Raw genomic sequence first — 22,283 nt, forward strand, 5'->3', positions numbered from 1 at the left:
TTCATCCTTTCTTTTACTGTAGCTTCTCTTTGATGACAATACACTACTTGTATATATTGAAAACTGTGGGAGTGTTCACGGAGTTAACAGGGAATTTTATGGGTTGAATTTTCAGAATAAATGATCTGTCTGGATGCACACTCATAAGTGAGAAATAATTGGTGCTGGTTTGGGGCATGTGAGAGAGCTCCTCAGTTAAAGAGAGAAAAAATTCTGGTGTTCAGCATCGCTAAGAGTAGGCATTGCCAAGGAAGCAGTCTCTGTGATCAGCATAAAAGGGAACTTAAGTGACGATTAGTTCCTTGCTTAGCTTCTCAATTATCTATAATTCAGATTGAAAAGAGCTAAACTCCAAGTCCATAACAAGATATTCATACCAGGAATCATGGGATAATTGGTGCATAAATTCCTGTTTGTGTCATTTTCCTAGGCTTTCCTTGCACCTTGTCATGTCGCCTCACTAACACCTCCTTGGTGCCCATGACTTTCAACCTTCGCATTCCTGGGGATGGCTCGGGAGAGCCCAGTGTTACCAGTTTTGTTCAGATGTCAGACAACACTCGCCTGTCCTGGAGAAAGGGAGCTCAAGGTCATGTCAAGGCAACCGAATTTACCATAACGCCCTGCAGAGGGACCATCCGCTCCCAGGGACTCCTGGATATTCAGGTATGGGAAGAGTCCAGCCATGCATGCTTCAGCAGGTGGAGCTGAAGCTTCACTGATGTATGAGAGGGCTTTAGTGCTGCTAGCATAACGCGAGTAAGATATATGCATTAGTGTTAGGCTTTTGTTGGCTGGGTTACTCTGGGACATTTCTGAAGGAGCAACGTTTTGTTTCCAAAGTCATAAGCTGAAGGTCTTGTACTGCATAGTCAAATACAAAAGCCATTCATGTGTTTTCGAGAGCTGCTTAGAGCGATTTCTTTGATTTAAAGCAGGCAGAGGAAGGATGAGGACAGAAGGTGGCTGTTAGAAAGAGATGTCATTGTATAAAGCTGTTTGCTTTTCTTCCTGGTCTTATTTCTCCTCTCCTGTTGAGCAGAAGGAGCTGTATTCACTGCAGCAATCTCCAATGGGGACTGAAAAAGCTCTGGCAGCCGTGAACTGCACAGCATCTGCTGGGCCACGTTTTGCCCTCAGCTTCCCACTGTAAAGCTGAACTCATTCTGTTCAAGTCAACAGATTTCCTCTGGATTTATGCTATTGTAGTTGAGATTAAAAATTGGTCCCATAATTTTAATACAGTGGTGAGTAGAGCATTAGTCTAATTGTGCTTTAATTTATCTTACATGTGCCCTGATAACTGCGTGGTGTATTTAACAAAGCAGATATTGTCAGAAGACTTTTATTACTCCCAGAGACTCTGCTCTACACATGGACCAGCAGAAGAATTAGGGCAAAATCCTCCCTTTCCTTACCGTGGAACAAGAACTGGAGGACACCACACATGGATGATGGCTTTTGGGAGTGATGAAATATTTGATGCTTTTCTCTTCTGCTAGGTCACCCTATGTTCCAACACTGTGAAGAGATACGAGCTGGCACTAGTGGTGGACGTGGATGGTGTTGGCAAGGAGGTCTTGGCATTGCTTCTCACAGCCAGGTATCAGTACTTTCCTTGCAGCTCATTGTCTCTCCTCGTGCATCCACCACCATCATGCTTCCTTGCATGCTGTTTGCTGGCTCCAGCTCCAAACAAGAAGCACTGCTTAATAAGCTAGTTCTGCCCATCTAGATATGAGAACAGCAGTGCTTTGAAAGCAGCCCACGTTGAGAAGCACCTGTGCTCAATGGACAGGGATGGCTCTGAGCCTTTTTCTAAAGGGAATGGTAATTATATTCATTGTTGGCCTGTTTTTTGGTGCTTGAGGTGTAACAAATTTCCAAAAGGCTGCCTCTCCTTCCTGCAAGTGGTGGACTTGTGCTGGGTTGCGACCAAAATGCAACATTTGTTTGGGATGCAGCGAGCAACCTCCTGAAAGTTGGTGTCTGGTTCAGTTAATGAAGGCATGTGCAAATGGGGAAGGGGCTTATGGTGGGACTGGTGAGGGAAAAATACAGGCAAGATCTTACGAAGGGAAAAATAGTCCTTGATGTGGAAGGTGAGCTCAGGTTTCTCTGCTTTCCTCTGGTTTTTTTGAGCATTAAAGTTCTCAAACTTAAGCCAAAAGTTGTTCTTGCTGCGGCCAGATTCAATCCTGTTGTGCTGCAGTGGGTGTCAGTTTAATTACAAGAGGGATGCAGTTTCCCTCTCCCAGGCAGAGTTGTCCAGTCAGTTCCTGGGCTGCAATTTTGTAAAATAAGTGCAAATGGGAACAGACAGTGTATGGACCCGTGGAGGTGAAGGACCAAGGTAGCTACGGAAATGGGGAAAGGGTGATCACTCACTGTGTAAGGCAGGTGGTGGCTTGTGCCCTCCATTGCTGGGACAAGTGGCTGAGTTTTCAGGCAGGGCAACAGCAGTATGGGAGAGGAGGGAGTCATTTTTACTGAGATACTGGAGTCTTGTGTTCCCTGAGCCTTGTTGAGCACTGGTCCTTGGTGGGAAGGCTCCACCAGAGCTCACCCCTTGCTGGGGCCATTGGGAGGGTCCTTGCAAGCCTCCTGGGGCAAAGGTGCCCATCAGACAGCTCTGGGACAGGGCACTGTGCTCTGCCAGGGCACTTGGCAGCCTCTGTGGTGCTGAGACTTGGGGTTTGCCCCTCCTTTACAAGAGGTTGTTGAATAAAAGTGAATAAAAAGAAGTTAAAGGTGATTTATCACTGTAGGGTTATTGAATGTCTATTTGACAGTGACAAATGTATTATGCTCCATTTCATGCTATTTGAGGAGTAAACAAATTCTACCTTCTCTTGGTATCTCTAAATTCCCTTTTGGTCATCTCTTTGCCTAGATGTGTAGTTCCTCCGCTGCGAGTGCTCAACCCCATTGTGGCGTTTGGACGGTGCTTTCTAAAATTCCCTTATCGGCAGATGCTGACCCTTGTGAACGACAGCGATCTTCCAGGCTGCTACGGGGTTCTTCCTCAGGTTTGGCATCGCATCCGCCTCTTGCCCTCAAATGTTATCGAGGGGTTTATTAGGAAAAAAAGGGTTTTGGATAAGACCTTGCTGGTTTATATTCAAACCTAAAGGTTTACTGAGAACAGGAACCTGCCTGAATATAAACTTTAGGAAGCAGTTAATAGGAACCTACCTGAATATAAACTTTAGGAAGCAGTTTATATTCTAGTCTTTGGGGTTCTTTCATGCAGGAGAACTTAGAGGGTCATGAAAAGCTGCTGCAAGGAGGCTGCCAGTACAGGAGTGGGTGTTGGTGGATGCAGCAGCTTTCAGACGCCCTCAGGATGCTAAGCCCATACTAGTCTGGCATCTGTTTTTGTGCCTTTCTGCTTTCTCCTAGGGATTTTTAAAAATGTGTGTGAATTGTCATTGTGGTAGATGTCAAGGATTTTGAAGTTTCCTCAAAGGTCACTCTGAAGTTGGGCTTGATTCTGTCCCTTATAGGAACACAAGGAGGATGCTGCTGTGTGGTACTCCAGCCCCGTGCCGTGTGGGATCATCCAGCCTCACGGCTTGGTGGAGGTCCCATTTACACTGGAAGTCCAGGTGACAGGAGAGCAGGACACTGTTGCTTGTGTCGCGGTGTTTGGGAGTGAAGGATCCCCACTGGTGAGTGCTAGGGGAGATGTGTGCCTTTGTACAACCCATCTTGGTGGGGCGTAAAGTGTACAGGGATTCTTCCTGGGAAAACAAGAACTTGTAATATACGGCTGGTGTGGACAAGGAAAGAAGGGATTCATGGCATGAGCAACAGCTAATGCCTAGAGAAGAGGAAGGATGGTATCCTCTTAAGTGACAATGTAAGTGTCTGATACAGCATTTAATTATGGATATGTGAGACGGGATAACAAGCCCAGTCTGAAACCCAGCACAATCCCTGGGTGTCACACTCTGCCGTGTTCTTAGATGAACAGCAACTGCTGCTTTGTTAGGACTTTTGTTCAAGGACCTCCCTGAATCTTGCTAAAGCAAGCGCTATGTAAGAAACCATGCTGAAGTGATGTTTTGTGCAAAGCTGGATTTAAGCTTTTCTGAAAGTCAGGCCCATTATGTCTGAGAAATATCCATCAAATATCTTTGCCAGAAGTCCCAGACAAAGATACATGAGTCTCCGCACTGCTTGCATCTGGAGCACAGAGACTTTTTTTCTACTAAGCCTGGAAATGGAAGAGGCAAAGCATTCCTGGACTAAAGCCTCCTAAAAGATGTTGTTTGCATTCAGGCATACACAACAGCAGCAACAACAAAATGTAGGCAAGAGAACGTTGTATTTAGTGTCCTGGCTTCATCTAGCTGAAATCTAGAACAAATTTAGTTAATTAAACTTTAAATTAAAGTGATATTAACTTTTGAAGCAGCTGTTTTAAAATGTCTTGTCATCTCTCTGAGCATGAAAGAGGATGTCAGAGGATTGCTGGGAACCTTAAGCTTTCTGTAACAGAAAGGAAGGCTGACATTTTGAAAGCAGTCTAAGGGATTTAAACTTTCATTAAAAAGAATGGAAATGATGCTGCTAAATCCCCTGGATGCCACTGAACATCTCAACCCAGGCCTTTGTGGATGTGCATGTAAACCAGTCAACAGGAAGGCCAGGCAATGCAGGCTGTGCAGGGAGGTCTGAAGTTTGACGAAAACTGACAATTTTTTGCCCAAAAGGTGAGCATTTCAGCTGGAGAATCCTAGCTGTCCCTAAAGAAACGACCAGCCTGAGATTGAGCGAGTGTGTGCACCCATTAAGTTGATCTTTAACATGCCGTGTTTATGTTCAGTTGCTCCTAGCACCCAGCGAGTGCTGTTAGAAACCTCACTGGGTATACTGGCAGTACAGATGTGAGTTTCTGGCTGTCAGGTGAGATTCTTTGCTATTTCTATAGGACTGCCCTATAGTTTGGGTATTGTTTCAGTTGTTCCCTGGTCCAGAGCTTTCTGGGCTAGCAGAACAGCTATCCATCTTGTAATACATCCTGCACTGGTGGCAAATCCTGCCCATATGGATCATATGATGTAAATCTGACCTCAGGGGAATCATTGCAATGTATTCAATAAAGCCAAATATTAGCTTACTCTTGTTGCCGTAGGTTATGCTGTCTGGAATTGATACCAGGTCTTTACAGAGTTAGGTGAAATATCATACAGATCTTTCATCCAGGTTGTGTAGAGTCCCTCCATGGGTCTGTTGCCTGGTATTTTGTTTGCCAGTGACTGCATGCCAGCTTTAATTTGGTGTATGTGATGTCCTGCATTAAGGAGCTGGTAAAACCCAACCCTTGCTGGGCAAGGCAGTCTCATGTGCCACAGGCAGGGGATTTGGCAGCTGGCTGCTATCAGAATAAGCGGTCACTCAAACCACGGCTGTCTGCCAGGGACAGATGCTCTTCATTCCTAAATGATCAAATGTGACATTACATACCCATCGACAAAGCCAGCAGTGCTGCTGGGGGTGTGTGTGTATGTGTGGCAATATTATTGATGGCAAAGTTGCCATCTCCTTTTACTGCCTTTCCCTGTGTGTCACATTGCCTGTAACCCTGTTGAACGGGGTTTTTCTTGTCCCTTTTAAGAAGACTGTAGATGAAGGGGTTTTTTTATAAGCCCTTTCCTTGGCTAGGATATATCGTGTTAGTACACACTCTAATTGAAACCACCTAGCCTGGGCATCCTCCAGATGTTATTCTGCCCACCTCCAAAGGGTTCTGCCCTGCCTTTGCTGCTTCCGCACCGCTGTCACCTGGAGGCAAAGCCAGCTGGCGAGGCACAGCTCTTCCCTCCAGCTCCTTCTTTCCAGGAGCTTTGGGCAGCATCACCCAGACTGCAGCTTTCCATGCCTCTCTTCTCCCGGAGGAATAAAAGATCCATCATCATGTATGGCTTCAGTTCCTTATTTTTGAGGTACCAGCCTTGGTACATGAGTTTTGGCTATACTTGCATGCAGTAGTGTCCTGTCAAGGGATGAGCATTTCTGGATGCTGTTCCTTCTGGCTGAGTTGAACTAGTGATTCTGACAGCTGTCAATGCCATTTCCTTGAGTCAGACATCATTAAAGGTTTTACGTCATGGAGGCTAGTTTCTTTTGTGGTTAAATCATACTCCATGCCCTCCAGTGAATCATACAGCAGCTTGTCAGTGTTGGGAATTTTATGCATTCAGATCCTGTTTAAGAGTTGGGGTGTTTAGAACTAGTGAAATCCAGCCAGACTGGATAAATTCTCATTGTTTTTAATGATGTGAGAAGGTGGTTTAGCAAAGAGATCTGCATTCCTCCTCCAGTAGTCTGTGCCAGTTCTGCAAGAACAAAACTTTTGTGTCTCAGACTGTCAAAAGAAAAAAAATACTTCTTGAATGACATAATTAAGAATTAATGTCTGTTATTCATATAATACCAGGAATACATATAAGCACAAATTGGAGGCAACTAACTTACATGATCCCTACTCTGAAGAGCCTGCTTTGTTGCTGATTTGTGCTGGTTTTCACATGTGTAGCTTTGGGAATGTTAAAGAAGTTACTGTCCAAGTGTGGTGGTGCAGCAGCAGAAGCCAGGGAGGGTAGTCTGGGGCAAGATTGAGCAGGGAAAGGAGTGGGAGCAGGCACAGGGTAGAGGAAGGAGAGCTAACAGCATGGAGGAGGTGTGAAAAAGCAAGCATGGGAAACTGGGATTCTTTATCCCTTGATAACGGGAGCTTGTGGCTTTCAGATGGGATCACTCTAGATCCCACACTTGCTCCAGGCCTTCTGCATCAGTGTTACAACACTGAAAACTTCAAACAGCCATAATTATCCCCCAGTCTAGGAGCACCCTTAGAGCTCTCTAATCTTTTCAAACTTTCCCTGTTTTGTGTTTTTTATTTTTTCTTTCCTACCTGCTTCCTGGAGCAGAAAATCCATTTAGTGAGCATTGGAGAAGGACCAGTTGTCTACGTGCATCCGAGTAAGATAAATTTCGGCAGTATCCAAGTTCTACAAGATGCTTCCCAAACCCTCCACCTCTCCAATCAGACTGTCATCCCTGCATCATTCTGGGCAGAGATGGTAAGTATCTGTGGGGCTATTTTCCAACAAAAATGACTGGTCCATAGCAGCCTGTGACTTGATTTTTATATGCAGCATTTCCATATCGCTATCTGAGAGAGAAAGCAAGGTATTCCATCACAATGCAGCAAGAGGAGCCTGGCTCTGGGGGCAGTTTTAGCTGGGGGACCCCTCAGTAAAACAGAGAATTTGCATAGAAGTTTGAGCAGAAATTAGTCTGGATCATGTTTTACAAGTTCCCCCTTTATTTTGTGGAAGGTATTTAGCTCTGAGAGTCATGTTTTTGGAGCTCTGAGATCAAGAGAAGTCTGTGGCCCTTTGCTCCTGAAAGGGCATGGGTTTCCCTGCCTTTTCCCTGTTACGTCTGCATCTGCTTTGCCTCAAACTCCTGTTAACACTAGAGACTAGGGTGTGAGGTCTGTCCTCAAACTGCTCATGGTGAGGTGAGTTTCATATCTACTGGGAGTCAAACCAAGTGGGTTGTTGCACAAAAATATACTTGTAAGGATTGTGTACCTATGGAGTCTGCAGAGCATCTCTGGACAGTAGCTGCAGAAAAAGGCTATTTAATTCATGGAGGCTGCATAGTGTGACAAGCTGCATAGCAGGAGAGCTTGGCTGCTTCCCTGGCAGGGGGAGCAGGGATCATGCGGCTGGGAAGGACTCGTGTGCTGAGGCTGGGTGGGACGTGCTCCCCACTGGAGGGGAGATCACGGCAGGAAAACAGGGTTTGGAGGAGGTTTGTGCTTCTTTGTGTTAGGTGGGTTGAACTTCTGGGGCTGGTTAACCCAGGCTGAATTTCCCTCTTGGTGCTTTTCCAGCTGTTTAACTCCAGTTTCTGTGCCCAGGAGGATAAACGTAACCTCAGAGTGGGGGATTCCCAGGGCAGCTTTCTTTGACTCCACAATGAAAATCTGCTTTCCATCTCTGCAGAGAGCAGGCCACCTCAGATGGGTGGTACTGGTGTATAAATGATGGGGTTTGCATGCTTGTACCCAAGACGGACCTGCAGAGTTCTGTTTAGATACTGCTGTCCAGGTGTAACGACTTCCCTCCCTCCCCTGGGCTGCTTGCAGTGTACCCAGGGGGCTTGCAGGGGTATATCTGCCTCTCCATTGCCTCAGTGCCCTAATTTATGGGATTGGGCAATAAATCCTATCGTGCTTCACTGCAATCTCTGCAAATATTGTGGCTAATCAATAGATAGAGCAATAATATGATATGGTTCAAGCATGGTTTCTTTTCCTGTGGTAAAGATGGACTCTGCTGCTCCATAGTCCCACCTGCCTGCCGACTTCACAGGGTTGAATTACCCCATGGTGAGCATCTCGGCTTCTCAGGATAGCTGCTGATATCATGGAGATGTTCAAGGAGGCAGGTCCCGGGAATCTGCTTGATCAGCTGTTTCAACAAGGGTTCTTCAGACTCTTCAACACCATGATGCTGATCCTGTCTGATGGGAGCAGCACTGTGGCAGGCGAGATGTGCTTGAGCTACTCCCTTGCCCTCAGCAGCTGCCTACTTTGGTGCTGTTTTGCTGCTTCAGTTGAAGTTTTGCCCTTTGCTGCTGCCTTAGGCTGCCTGGCAGTTTTTTGATGGGAAGAAGAGAGGACTGAATAGTTTTGGAGGTAAAATTTGAGATGCATTTGGGTGTCAGGGTGAACTGCACGTGTACATCTGAGAGCAGAACTGGCTCTGGCTGTCCCTTAGCCTAGCTGGTGGGTGACTTGGGCATCCTTCATTCACTTGTGCCCCTGAACCCAAGTCTTGTGTCTCTAAGATGCCAAAGCTGCTGCTTTGATTTTCTGCTTGGATATTGCTGCAGGACGGCGAGCCATGATTTCCCTGTCTCCTATTTGATGGCTAGTCTCAAGACCATGACTGTTTGCAGTTAGGCTTATGGATCATGGTCCCCACTTGAAAGAAAGAGCTATTGATTGAAATTTTCACAGCAGTGTTAGATCAGCAATGTTACAGCACGCTGACTGGCAGCTCAACGAACTGAATGAGATTAAATTAAGGGGCAGCAACAGGGCAAGTAAAAGGCTGGTGTCTTGTTTGAAACAGAAAAGGAAAATGCTGTAATGCAGATGGCCATGCTGCCACCTTGGTGGTGTTCTTAACCATCACATGCAAATGGCTGTTCCTGTCAAGTCAAGCTTTTCTTCTAGCTTTGTGGGAGAAAAGAGCATTATCTGAGCAAGCCAAGATGCTTTTTTGTGGATAACTTCACTTTGGGATAGTGACTTAAGGAATTACCTGGAGTACCCCTCGTGCACAGTCTTCCCCGTACCCCTCTTCTCTTCTCTCCGTTGGATGAGTTGCGGGGAGCAGCACTGAGCATTTCTGCTGCCAGGGGAAATAAATAAAAAGCCTCCAAAGCTGTACATTGACATGGGGCTTTTTGGGTTCAAAGAGGAGTGTAGGGACTTCATACCCTAGTCCTCTGTTGGCTTACCCCTGCTTGCCAGGGTATCTGCAGGTCTGTGACCCTTGGGACCAGTGTGTCATCCCATGCTCATCCACTGAATCCTGTGCCTGTCTGATGTACTTTTCTTTGTCAGATCACTTTCCCAGCTGCCAGGCAGCCCTGTTAGAGCATCCTCTGGATCCAGCAAGGGGAGGGTTTGCCTTTTTCGTGGGTGGAAAAGACTGGAGGAATAGGTCAACATGGAGGAACTGCTGCAGCTTAGCTGAGGGCCGACGTGGCCTAATGAAAAAAATAGCTGTTTCTCCTCCTTGCTGCTGCTGTCATCTTCTTTTCCTGTTTCCTTAAGTGTCTGATTTTTGCCATATTGACAAACGCAAACGAGTTGTATTGATTAATGGAAGTGTTTGCTCTCCCTGCAGAGAGGAAAAAGCATCTTTCTTTGATCATTTTTTTACTTGTTCTTTGTTACGCTCTCTTCTCAGGGATCTTTTATTTGGCTACTGAGAATGACATCTCTCAGTGTCATGGAAGGCAGCTGCATATCATGCCTGTGTGATCAGGAAGGAAAAGACAGGCCTAGGGTGTAATTTTTGTTAATCAGTGGCAGCTTTCTTCTGCCTGGATAACCACCATGCTGGGTCTGTTATGTGCTACCGCAGGGAAGCAGATGGTGGTTTCCTGGTGCCCTGTAATGAGGGAGGAGAGAGAAAAACCTTTCTTGGGACTTCCTCTTCTAGTGAAGGTGCTCTATTTCCTAATTTGAGGTCCTGTCTCCTTTGACCTGATCCTTGACCTCCCTAATCCAGAGCCCTGTGCCCCTGATGGAGCTCGCTGCCGCCTGGTTTCCAGCAGCGGTTGTACAGCCAGATGTGGTGGTGTCTTCAGGAGAGTGCCTGGCGAGCAGATCCCCTTCCATGATCCCAGGGATGAGCTGCCATCAGATTCAACTGGAGCTGACATTGCAGAAGAGACCAAGTTTTATTTATTTAAAAAAAAAAGCTGTAACTGTTTATCTTTTCACTGGGATTCACTGGAGAAAATCAACTGATTTTCAGGCAGCGGATAAAGGCTCTTGGTCAAACTTGGTGTAAGCAAGGAGAGAACACGCAGTTCCCGTTCCCATACTTGCTTCTCTCCTCATTAGTGCATGATTTGTTGCATTGACTAATTTCATTGCTTATTGTCTCAAGCTTTTGATGACATTCCCTTTATTAAAGAAATGGCCATATGGAGAGACAGCAAAACATGGAGATAAACTTAAAAACAGTGCTGATAAAGGGATGCTGCTTTAGTGATTCTGTTTCTTGTTCTGGCTGATGGGCGATTTTGTTATCTGAGCGAATTGTGCAGGCTTTGGGGAGGGAAGGCTTTGAAGAACGTGTCAGCATTGTTCGTAGCTCTCTCCAACTGCTCTCACTTAAGTCAGAGCAGACTTGAATTGGCAAGAGGGTGGTTTTTAAATCTACTGTAAATTACTTCCCCCCCCGCCCCCCCCACCCCCAAGCATCTGAATAATTAGCCAGCCCATCACTGTTTGCTCATAGCAAGACACAGGCAGAAAGTGCTGTGCCCTTCAAGTGATATCTGCAATGCTATTTAGAAATGAGTCTTAAATTAACTTTCCAGGGTATGGGCAGCATTGGCCCTGAATATGTGGTCTCTTCCAAGGTGAGCAGAGCTTTTGAAGATAAGATGCATAGGTTTAACTCTTTCCAGAGCTGTCCTACCAGAGCCTCATGGTGCTCTGAAAGCTCACCTTTAGACTTAAACCATTGGTTTGGTTTTAAAAGGCTGTTTTTTGCTAATACAGCAGTACCAGTTTGCTGATTTCCACCCAGTTTGGTCTTGCCAGAGCTGGACCATGCCTGGACACTCACGGCATCGGTCACGAACAGGGGGCAGGGCCAGGAGCATCCAGTCTTGTGCTGGCAACCGGTTGTATGAAAACCTGAGGAAGATGGAAGGCTGTGTCCTTCCCAGTGTTGCAAAGGCTTAGGTCCAGGGCATGTAGCTCTTAAAAAGGGGAGCAGAGGTTTGGAGGAGACCTTGGAAAAGGTGCCTGAAACCTGGCCACAGGGAAGAGTTTGTTTGGTTTTTTTTTATGACGTCAGGTATCTTATATGAGTTCATGGCCTTTCAAAATTGCTGTATTTCAGTAATCAAATTGTTATTCTGCTGATTTAGGGAAACTAAGCTCGTCGTATTGTGCTGCACCAGCTGGCCAGCTGAATTAAGGAAGGGTAGAAGTCTTCAAGGCAATTGTGTTCCTACGAGCAAGAGTGATTCAGTGGAGTGCTTTTCCCAAAGGAAAAGCAGGAGGAGTTTGGTTATTAAATGTTGTGCCTGGCAGCAGCCAGCCAAGCCATGCCCATGTCCTGGCTGGCAAATCCTGATGCACAGAGCGGTGGCGGAATGGTGGCACTGGTCTCCCCGGCACAGCAGGGAGGGCAGATGGGATCTGGAGGGGTGAGCTGTGGACAGGGGACACAGATGGAGACAAGCTTTGTTAGCTCACTCAGCAGTCTGCTATTAGCTGAAGCAAGTGTGACAAATTAGGCTCCATTGTCAGTGGCAGAGAGTGCCACACTTAAATTATTATTATTTTTTTTTAACTAGCTTTAGAGGCTCTGCCTCTTGATTTCATAAAACATCCCCTTGAGGGTGCTCTGGGGCAGAGGCTAAACCAAAATGGTCCCCATGCTTTTTCCAAGGAGATGCTGGTGCTGAGGTGCCAGGAGGAGGCTGGTTGTTGGTGGGAGCACCTAGCCAGCCTCACACGCTTATCTCCACCTCCTCCTGGGGCTCCGGGTGCTTTTGGGCTGTTTTCTGCCACTGGCAGTTTGTGTGGATAAAGAGTAGCTTTGAAATGAAGAATGCAGAGTCCCCCACCTTGGGACTGCTAAAACAACTAGGACAAGGCTCTGTGCACAGCTGATGTAGGATGGGGTTTTATTTCCCCTTCATATGCAACCTCTGTGAGGAGTGATGGGTCAGCCTGACAAGGTGTGAATGCTCTCTCACTAGAGCTATGGCTTGGTAAAGTACAGCTGCATTTTTAATATTAGAGTTCTGCTTCCTCTTTCACTCGTGCAAGGCCAGAATGACCACATCACTTTAATTAACTAGCTTTAAGTAGCTTTGAGAGAAGCGAGTGTGGTGGCTCCTCAGTCATCCTTTAGGGCAGCCATCCATCCATCTCTCAGATGCACACTGGTGTCCATTATAACCAAATTTTGGCAGCTCTTATTCACAGTGGAATTCTGTCCTGGGAGAAGCTAATGATCTCAGCATTGAACTTCTTGATTAAATGATTGATCCCTAGGCACTCAGGGACTCTGATGTCCAGCAGTGCAAGCTCCTACAGGGACAAAAATAGCGACCGTCTTTGTCTATCCAGTACATACAGCTATTGCATCATTTTTCAGAGCATTCAGGGATAAGCAAGTAGCAGGGATGTTATCAGAAGTTAGATCTTGGTCTCTAAAGCGACTGAGTTTTTTAGCATGGCTCCATGAGATTTCTTGTGTCTGGTACACAGCCTGGATAGGTGTAGGCAGAAGCTGACCTAGAAACCTGAGTGAATCTGGCCTGGCAGAGCCTTTTGGTCCTGGCAGGTCTCCTGTTCAGTGATGCACTGTGCTGCCCTTTGGACCCACACCAAATGCTAGCTGAAGGAATGAGGACACAATGAAAATCATGCTCCTCCGGAGTGGGCTGTTGGCCTCGCAGGGCATGGTGGGTCTGCACTGGGTCACCCTGGGAAATTCAAAGTCTGGCTCCATCAAGACAGCCTATAATTATTCCTCAGTAATAGTTTCTTGGGTATAATTTACTGCCTGGCTTGTTGCCAAGCTTTGATAAATGAGCTTTGTCAGATAGCAGACTTGTAGATTCACCTCTGGAGCAGAGCTATCAGGTCTCCTTTTCAAGTGAGCTACCCTGTGTCAGCATGAATCAGAGGAAAAGTTGTACGTTAATGTCAATGAAAACCTAACACCCACCAGCTTGGCATGAACATGTTGGCTGGGTAGCCCTTGGCTGATGGCAGCGCAGTGGATGCCTCTGAGGCTAGCGATCAGCTCTGCATGGGATGCAGGGACAGCAGAAGAGGGTTGGTGGGATCCTATGGGGTCAGTGAGGTCAGTCTTCTCTTGTCTACCTGCCTGGGGTTGTGTGCATCACTGGCCTTTGAGATGAAAATGAATTTGGTGCTGATTTTTTGATGGTTTCAGGAGACTCAATGACTGTAGTCTCTCTGGGTAAGCAAGCAGAGCTCTGCTGACAGCTTTTGCTGTGCCATCTTCCAGTCTAGCTAGACACCCTGGGTTCAGCCTAGTTTTTGAGCACTGCTTCTCCTCTGCAACCAAGGAGTGTCCGGGGTGCAGAAAACAAAATGATAATTAGCCAGACCTCAAAGGGAATGTAAGAATATTCCCTAACAGAGTATGAAGTCCTAAACAAGAAGAGTGGAGAGTAGGTTACAGGTAATAATGAATGTGGAAGATGTGGGAGTGAAAAAAGCCTAGCCTGGTCCTTGTGGAGAAGCAGAGCCCCAGTGTTTAGCCTGTGCCGACTACCTTACTCCATCCCATTATCATCTTGCTTTTTTTAAGATGTTCTCTTGCAGCTCTAGAGGACAAATTAAGTGGAGCTGAGTTTATTAATGTTGTCAGTGCCTGGAATAATTTTGATGCCTTTGGCATGCTCCATCCTGGGATGCAGGCATGCAGACCTGACCTGTTCTCCATGCGGGGCGCAGTCAGCCTAAGGAGTTATTGTAGCTGGGGCACCTACACATGCTGCTGGGACCCTGAATGCTCAGCAAGTTATTGCTTCCCTGGCCTCCAGCTAGTCTTACCCTCATTAGCAGAGGTCATTTTGGGGGGGTATTTAAAATGCTTTCCACGACTTTGAAGTGCTGCTTGGTTTTCTGATGCTCTTCTCCCTTGGGCTGTCTGGTGTCCTGTTAGAGCTCAGTGCCTTCAGCCTGATGGATGGAAACTCAAGCTAACTTCACCTGGATCAGGCACTTGCTTGGATCCTCTCAGGCCTCCAAGCACATCGTTGCTTTCTATTAGAAAAAGGAAAAAAAACACCCTTCTCTTACAATATTGCAGTGTTTTGGGTGAGTAGTGCCTGTCGTCCCAAACACAGCACTGAACTGTGGGGTGCGGGTACCACCAACACTGTGATGGACACTTCTAATGCACATCCCAGTGCATTTTGTGCTGGCCAGGGAGCATTGCATGCATTTCTCTCTGTCTGTTGCAAGCTTGATCCCTGTGAATATGGTTTTAGATGGACCGGGGGTCCAGCGCCCTTATTGCCCCATCCGTAGAGGGAGGTCCATGAGAAATCAGAGGAAGAGAGTGCTTGGGAAGCCTGGGCCATGGCCATAGGGCAGATGTCTTGCAGTTTTTTTTCTGCTTATTTCCTTAATCCCCTGCTGTAAACATTTATAGCTGAATTTTCCAAAGCCAAAGACAGCGGGGCACCTTGCTGCAGCTGATGATCAGTGGGAACCGAGTGCTTCAGTCCTTCAGAGGCTGTTGAGAAGCACTGCCTAACTCTTGGGAAAGAAGACTGTGGTGTTGGGGTTTTGATCAACTGGTTGTGCAGGGTTGTTCTTCAGGCTTTCAGCAGTAGCCCCCAGCCGGGTGGCTGCCACGGTGGGATTTGGGCAGTCCTGGCTTCCTCTGGCCTTGAGCCTTTATGCAAACCTGGCCACCATTGTCGGGAAGCCAGGAGAGATAAAGTAGCTTCCCTTGGCACGCACTCCAAAAGAGAGACTGGAGGGGGAATAGCCTTCTCCTGAGGATGAACTTCCCTTGGGTTGGGCAAAACTGGATTAATGAAGTGAGTCTGTTAAAGGAGGGTAAAATACAGGTTGTATAAGCTCCCGTATAGTTGCTGTTTCCAGACACTGTAGCTTAGATTTAGGGAAATTAAGCCTTTATGTTTTTTACCCTCATGTCTTTAGTCCTTCTTTTTCCTGCACCCCACAAGAGACCAGGGTCCATGGTTTCCATCCTAAGTTAGTGTTTGTCTTGTTTTACAGGCTGGCAAATGCTCTCACTGGAGGATTGAACCCAGTAAAGGAGTGATCCCCCCCGAGACCGAGGTGTCTGTGACTGTCATAGCAAACTTGGATGACACTGAGAAATTCAAGGACGAGGTGAACCTGTTCATAGAGAACAGCAATGCCTATGTCATCCCTGTCCGGGCTGTTGGCATTGGCACTACCATTGTTACCGACAAACCCTTTGCTCCGGAGCTCAACTTGGGACCCCACTTCAGGTAGGATATCTCTCAGCTCCCTCTTCTCCCGTGGGCTCAGCAAGGAGGAGTTTTGCTGTAGTCCTTCAGGCTAGTTCTCCTTCAGTGCTGAAGGTCCTGGCTCCGTTGCACTGAAGCCACAGGAATTCCTTTAGAAACATTTTATGGCCATTTGAAAGTCGTTAGATACCCTCAAAAGCCACCAAAATGGAAACTATTTGCTAAATTGTCACTGAATTGCCCTTAGTTGTAATACATTTATTTCCTCAGTTTATCAAATAAAGATTTGGAGGAAAACAGCAGGTCCCAGAAGCCTCCAGCTGGAAAACACTACGTTACAAGTATAAACATATTTCCCTCTGCAATAACATTGCTTGCTTTTCCACTCACTATGGAATACCATCTTACAACAGAAAAAAACCTTGGCGGTAGCTTGTTAGCAAGTCCTCAACTAAATTAATGGTGCTGTTTTATTTCCCCTCTGCCTGGGAGTCCTGGAGGAGCAGCAGAATTTGTCTTTGCCCTGTATCATCCCTCAGTTCACTTGTCTTCCCTGGCTTCCCTGCTGGGCTGCTCTTTACTAGACTTACTCACTCTTTCCTCGTTTCTTCTGCCTGCTTTCCTTGCTGTCTCCTCCATCAACACTGCAGCGGCAGCCCGAGGCATGGGCAAGCAAAGGTGGCTGCAGGACCAGCTCTGAAAGGGAGAAGAGAAGTCCACTGAGGTTGGGCAGGATAAATTGAGAGTGTTAATTGAAAGAGCTTAGCTTGGAGGAGGGGATTCACTGATCCTAATGCGTGTGTCTGAAACCAGGCACTTCCTTATAAATGGGAGAAAAATAAGCCTTTTCAAAGTGCTGTTTGCCTTGTGTTGGAGACCTCTTGGGACGAGAAGAACCATCTTCTCGAGGTGCCTGTTCCTTTCCCTGGCTGCAAAGAGGGTCCACAGTGCTCCGATACCTAAATTTTGGGGTAGAAAGAGCAGATTACTCTTATCTTAAGCATTTAGGTTAGATTTTGGGGGTTTAAATATGTACCCACAAGCCATCCACGTAAGGAGGGACATTGCACGGAGGTTGGTGCTTGTCCAGCATTTCCTGTGCTCTGTGCAGCTACAAGTTGGCTACACAATGCAGGGGACAATATCGGAGTGGTTCATGTCATCGTCCTCTGCCCCCCTTCACGTCTTCGCCTGCAGGCTCTGTTTGGAGTTGTTGCCATTGCTGTCTCCTGCAGAGCTGCCACGGAGTGAGTTGAGGTGGGACCCAGGTAACATCTCGGATGAGTTGGGCTTTCCCAGAACCAGAAATTCTGCATCTACCCAGAGCTGCTCCATGCTCTCATCTGTTGCTGTCCACAACATAAACCATTTCATACTAAACTTGTATACATCGTTTTTTAACAGTGTGTTTCAAAGACTAGTTTGTTCTATACTGTCACTTCTGTGTTTGTATTTAGCTGCTTACAGTAGACATGCATTTTGTAAGCCACGTATTCCATACCTTTCAAAAAGGCAATAACAGTTCCAGGAACAATTCATTTCCTGGTCATGCTCAGATTTATAGAGGGTAAAATAATTACTCCAGACTAGCCTGCAGTTAGTGTTTCTTTACATGAAGGAATCAATTTCCACTGAATATTCATTTTGTTTTATATCTGGCTCTAGTTATTCATCTCTTGTTGTCGCTCCATTCCCTCAGCAGCTAGACCTGGTCTTGCTGCCGTGTTTGTATCAGGGAAGCCTCTGTTAATCCTATGTTCTCAGAGTGCATTTATCTTCCTAAAACACAAAGCCAGCTGCATTGTTCAGGCAAAGGGTGATATGTTGGGGACAATGAGGGTTGGATGCTCCCTAAGGGATGGGGGGATGAGGAGGCTAACATGGGTGCCAGGGCAGGGGCCCCACCAGCAAGACAGGTGGTGCCCAGATCACCAGATGAGTCTATATACCCTGCAGCTCCACAATAGCATCTTCAGAGGAGGCCATCTGAGGCAGCAGCTCCCAAGGGCAAGGTGAAATGGCAGCGAAGCTGTTCCTCCATCCACTTGCAGCCAGGACAGGCCAGCTTAGCATCTGATGCAGCGAGACCTGCAGGAAGCACCTTGGAAAAACACCCTGAGTATTAAGCACCAAAGGCTGGTGATGCTCTGTCTGCAGCAACTGAGATGATGATCTTCATGAAGCTTTTCCTTGCTGTACACAAACAGACCAGCTGCTGGATGGTGATAAACTTAGGGGCAACCAAGGTCTGGCTTTTGCTGAAGCTTTGAGCTAGGTCAGCCTTTTTGGAGGTGGTTTTATTGCTGAGGGTGCAGTAAGATAACACCATCAAGGTGCTGAAGCTGAGTGACCGCTGGGAAGTAGCAGCTCCCATGACACTTTCCATCTCTGCTTCTCTTCTAGCCTGGATCCCTGCTGTTACCACTTCAAGATAACAAACAAAGGACGACACACCCATCAGCTCTACTGGACAACAGAAGGTTTCACCCCGTTTCGCCAGCGTGATCGTCTCCCTGCCATTGGTAACACCAAGGGCAAAGATTCCTCCCAGAGCCCCAAACCTGCCTGCCCCGTGTTTAAGCTAAGACCACTGAGGGCAGAGCTGATGCCGGGCAAGACTGTGGAGATGATGCTGGAAGGCTCCTCCAGCACTCCCCAGGTGAGGTCCCCCACGAATGCTGAGCCTTCCCCATGAGATTACCTCCACTGGGACTTCTTCTGCAGCCCCTTGACATTTGCCTGAGAAAAGAAGCAAGTGCTTTCAAGAAACTTTAACGCCACAAGTTACCATGGCAGCACCGGTGCTTTCCTTGCTGGCCACCATCAGTTGCTAAGGCTTTTTCGTGTTTCCATAGCTACCATAAACCCAACTTGCTGTTACCAAAATACGGGCTGCAGGAAGTACTGCTAATTCAGGGGCAAACGGCAGGTTACAAGGTGTTGCGAGCTGAGGCAGAAATGAAGGGCAGAGAAAATAAGTTACACTTAGACTAGGAGTACAGGCAGAAAGTTAATTAATAAAATGCAAAGTAATATATCTGGGGGAAGCGGTGAGTAAAACAAAACACCTGTGAAGGGAGGGAGTTTCTGGGAGCAGCATAATTTTTCCTCTGTAGACAAACATGGGCAGAGGGCTTGTCTAGCACTGAGTCCTCAAGGAGAAAAATGAACAGTGTGTCAGCTCTAATGACCAGAATGATGTTCTCCACATGGGAAACTGTTCCCAGGGATCATTACAATTGACAGCTTGACTTTTGTCGATATTTCCATAACAGCTTGCCTCAGGCTCTCAGCCAGCCCCAGTATCCCAAGGGCAGCCAGGTCTTGCAGCACCTCTGGATGGCAGCTCAGAGGGAGAGATTTCAGCAGGGTCACTGGGTGTTCTCCTCCCTGGACCCTTCTTTCCAGGGGAAATCCAACTCTGCAGAGAAGCTGCCAGCTAACCCTGGCACGTGTTCCCTGGCTCCAGGACCACTGGGCACAGATGTTTAAGCGAATGTGGAATAAATCTACATTAAGCTCCTGCTGATACTAGTGTTTTGAAAAGTGTTTTAAAGGGTTGCCTCAGTGGTAGCTTGAGGAAGACTTGATTACTTACGTAGCTGGCTGCGATAGGACTGTCCCCGTGCAGTTCTGAGCCCAAAGGTTTTGCTGAAGAGGGAAAAAGGTACCAGAAAGTGTACCAGAAAGTGATCAGGGCACTGGTGAGGGTGTCTGGCCTGGAAGGCCGAAAGGGGATCTGTGAGCTCAGCTGTGGCTACTTGGCTCCTGGAGTCAAAGCCAAGACCCTGGGAGCAGGCTTTCCACCTTCCTTGGGTCTTGAGAACTTCATACTCTTCAGGTTGGTCAGAAGTCCAGCTCCCTGTATTGCAAGTGCAACACAGATGATTTTGGAGTCTGTAGGCTCTGAGGAGGAGTTGGGTTGTGGTGTTGTATCAGAGGAAGTGAAACCATGAGAAATCAGGAAAAAGTCCTGAATGTAAGAACACCCAGCTTAAGCAGGGGGTTTTCAAGTGAAGTGCAAGACGTCTTTCCTGGGGAGGTTTCTTTTAAAACCACCTCTAGGAGGGCACAGTACATCCTAGGAATAAGTGGTCCCCTCTTTACCTGAAGGCAGGCTGGCTGTTTGGGTTTTTCCCATGTATCCTTTCCACTAAGCTTCCAAGGGAGGGTTTGCTGGCATTGGCCCTTCTATCACCTGTTTCCCTTAATATAGTTATCTATGTTTTAAATCAGTTCCTACAGCTTTCTGTAAGCATTATGCTTAGCAATGGGGCACATTAAAACATTAGTCATTTGGGGCAGTAATTATAATAATTGTAGACAGCACATGACTCACAAGTGCCTTTTGTGGATGTTAGGGTGTAGTGGTATGGACATTTGAATGCAGAATAAATAGGGTGCAGCATAAAAAGAAAGGGGGCTACTGAGGAGACCAGTGACTGTAACTTTATGGCAGTAATACCTGCTGATGGTTGATGACCAAGATCCCATGGCATGATTTTTACCCAGGCTACCAAAATCCTTTATGTCGACGGTTGGGTGGCTAGCAAATGCAATGTGTTTTCTGGATGCCCTGCTAGCACCTGCTGGGTGACGTGCGATTCTTGCATGCAGGTAGTGAAGGAGCGGCTGCTGTGTCATGCCATTGTGGGGAGCAAGGCAGGGAAGGCACAGATAATGCAAGTGGATGTCACATGCGAGTTTGTTGCCCCCGTTCTGCAAATGTCCTCCAGAGAAATCACTTTCCGGGTGGAGAAGGTAAGTCTGTGGATTGCATCCTGGCATTTAATAGTGTGGCTGATGACTGAAAGCCCATGGGGTGCGTGTGTGCGCTTGTGTTCAACGGAGGAAGTTAAACAGCTTCTCCAAGTCCATGGGGCTTTGGCTACTGATTTTAGCAGGACCAAGCTTTTGCCATTAACACTGAGATAATTATTTCGCTCCTCTGAAGTTGGGGACAGTCTCACCAGCTCTATTCTGCCTTTCTTGATGTGGAGACAGAATTGAGGTGCTGAGCCAAGGGCACAAGGTGAGATGTGTGGGACCCATGAGAACAGTGTGGGCTTTGCACAGCCACCTTGTGTGCTACGGCTGCAGGTGGGAGAGCAGATCACTGCAGCTGAGCAATGCTAAACCCCCTCCTCACCCTTCCTGAGGTGCTTTGTAAAGTAAGTGAGGATGTTTTTAGAGATGGGACTGTTTTTTAACTTCACCAAAGTAAAACTGAGATTACTGCTGCTCTGCAGAGGGGGATCATGGCCACTTCTAGAGAGACACCAGTTTCTGTACTCAGTATAAAGGGAGGTTTTTGAGGATCCTCCAAGGCACAGTGATGTCTGAACACTGATCCTATAGGGAAGCTGAGAAAAACTGAGATTCCTGTCAAGTCCTCAGGCTGATGAGGAAGAACTCTCATCTCTTGTCTCTCTTTGCCTTCTCTGCTGTTGGTATGGATGCTAGCTCTTTGTATTTCCTCAAGCCTCGCTTCCTTCAAAGGACCCACAGATGTCCTTCAGCTGCAGTGATGATAGCACCAATGCAAAGCAGGTGCCCTTTAGTCTCTGGATCCTGACTCTTGCATCATCTTTCCCTCTCCTGTGAGGTGTCTGAAAAAGAGAAGATATTTCATTATTTAGTTTCTGTGTTTTCAGGTCTCTCCTCCAGTTCCCAGGCATCCAGAGAAGTGCAAAATCCTGTGAACAGGCAGTTCAGATTTAATTAAAAGCTTTTTCAGCTATCCCTGATGTCTGCCTGTGGTCTGCTGGATGCCACGCACTCCGATTTATTGAGTGCTATGACACTGCAGCTCTTTGATATCAATACACCCAGAACTAGTTTCCCAAACACTGTCTAGTTTATATAAGCCATGCAGGAAGCCCAGAGCAATGCATAAACAGGAAGAAATAGTTTAGGCTGAGCTTAGCTTTGAGGCTACAGACACTTTGTCACTGTAGCAGGGGCAGCAGGAGACACATTGCAACCGGACTGTTGAGGTTTGTAGCTGGCTGTACATGCATGTAAATGTTCAAAGCTAACCTTAGGCTACTGCAGGCTCTCCACTATGGGCTGAATCCTGCTTACTTTTCTCCTCTGACTAGCATCACTGCTTTTATGAGGCTACTAGAGCCGATAAGGTTGTAAGAAATTACTGTATGTGAATGAAAATCATCTTGTGCCATTCTTCCCAAGAGAATGTCCCACAAAACTGGACACAAACGGCCTGGGTTCACTTTCTGATTTTGATCTTGTTCAAGCGGCTGCCTCCTCTCAGGGTCCTATTCCCTCATCTGTAAGCGAGACTGTTTCCCTGCCCCTGGGGGATGCTGTGGTTTCTAAACATGAAAAGCATCTGATATTACTTAGAGAAAAACCTTCTAAAAGGGTCGTAACTAATAAAAACAGTAAATAGAGATGTATGCACTTTTGGGGTTGAAAATTTTGAAATGCATCAGAAGGGGAAGGGGGTCCATGGCCATTTCAGG

At 46.9% G+C, this 22,283-nt stretch overlaps 1 protein-coding gene across 1 annotated transcript in view; it reads left to right on the forward strand.

Moving 5' to 3' along the window:
- HYDIN (HYDIN axonemal central pair apparatus protein) overlaps window positions 1–22,283 on the forward strand; it is a 162,708-nt gene that overhangs the window by 73,624 nt on the left and 66,801 nt on the right. The window contains exons 15-22 of the mRNA XM_072872234.1: window positions 431–666; window positions 1,503–1,603; window positions 2,894–3,029; window positions 3,507–3,671; window positions 6,939–7,091; window positions 15,581–15,819; window positions 18,202–18,457; window positions 20,416–20,559. Coding sequence (XP_072728335.1) covers window positions 431–666; window positions 1,503–1,603; window positions 2,894–3,029; window positions 3,507–3,671; window positions 6,939–7,091; window positions 15,581–15,819; window positions 18,202–18,457; window positions 20,416–20,559 — 1,430 coding nt within the window. The remainder of the gene's footprint in view (window positions 1–430; window positions 667–1,502; window positions 1,604–2,893; window positions 3,030–3,506; window positions 3,672–6,938; window positions 7,092–15,580; window positions 15,820–18,201; window positions 18,458–20,415; window positions 20,560–22,283) is intronic.

Source organism: Ciconia boyciana, chromosome 9 (genome assembly GCF_034638445.1).
Source record: "Ciconia boyciana chromosome 9, ASM3463844v1, whole genome shotgun sequence".
Taxonomy (NCBI): Eukaryota; Metazoa; Chordata; class Aves; order Ciconiiformes; family Ciconiidae; genus Ciconia; species Ciconia boyciana.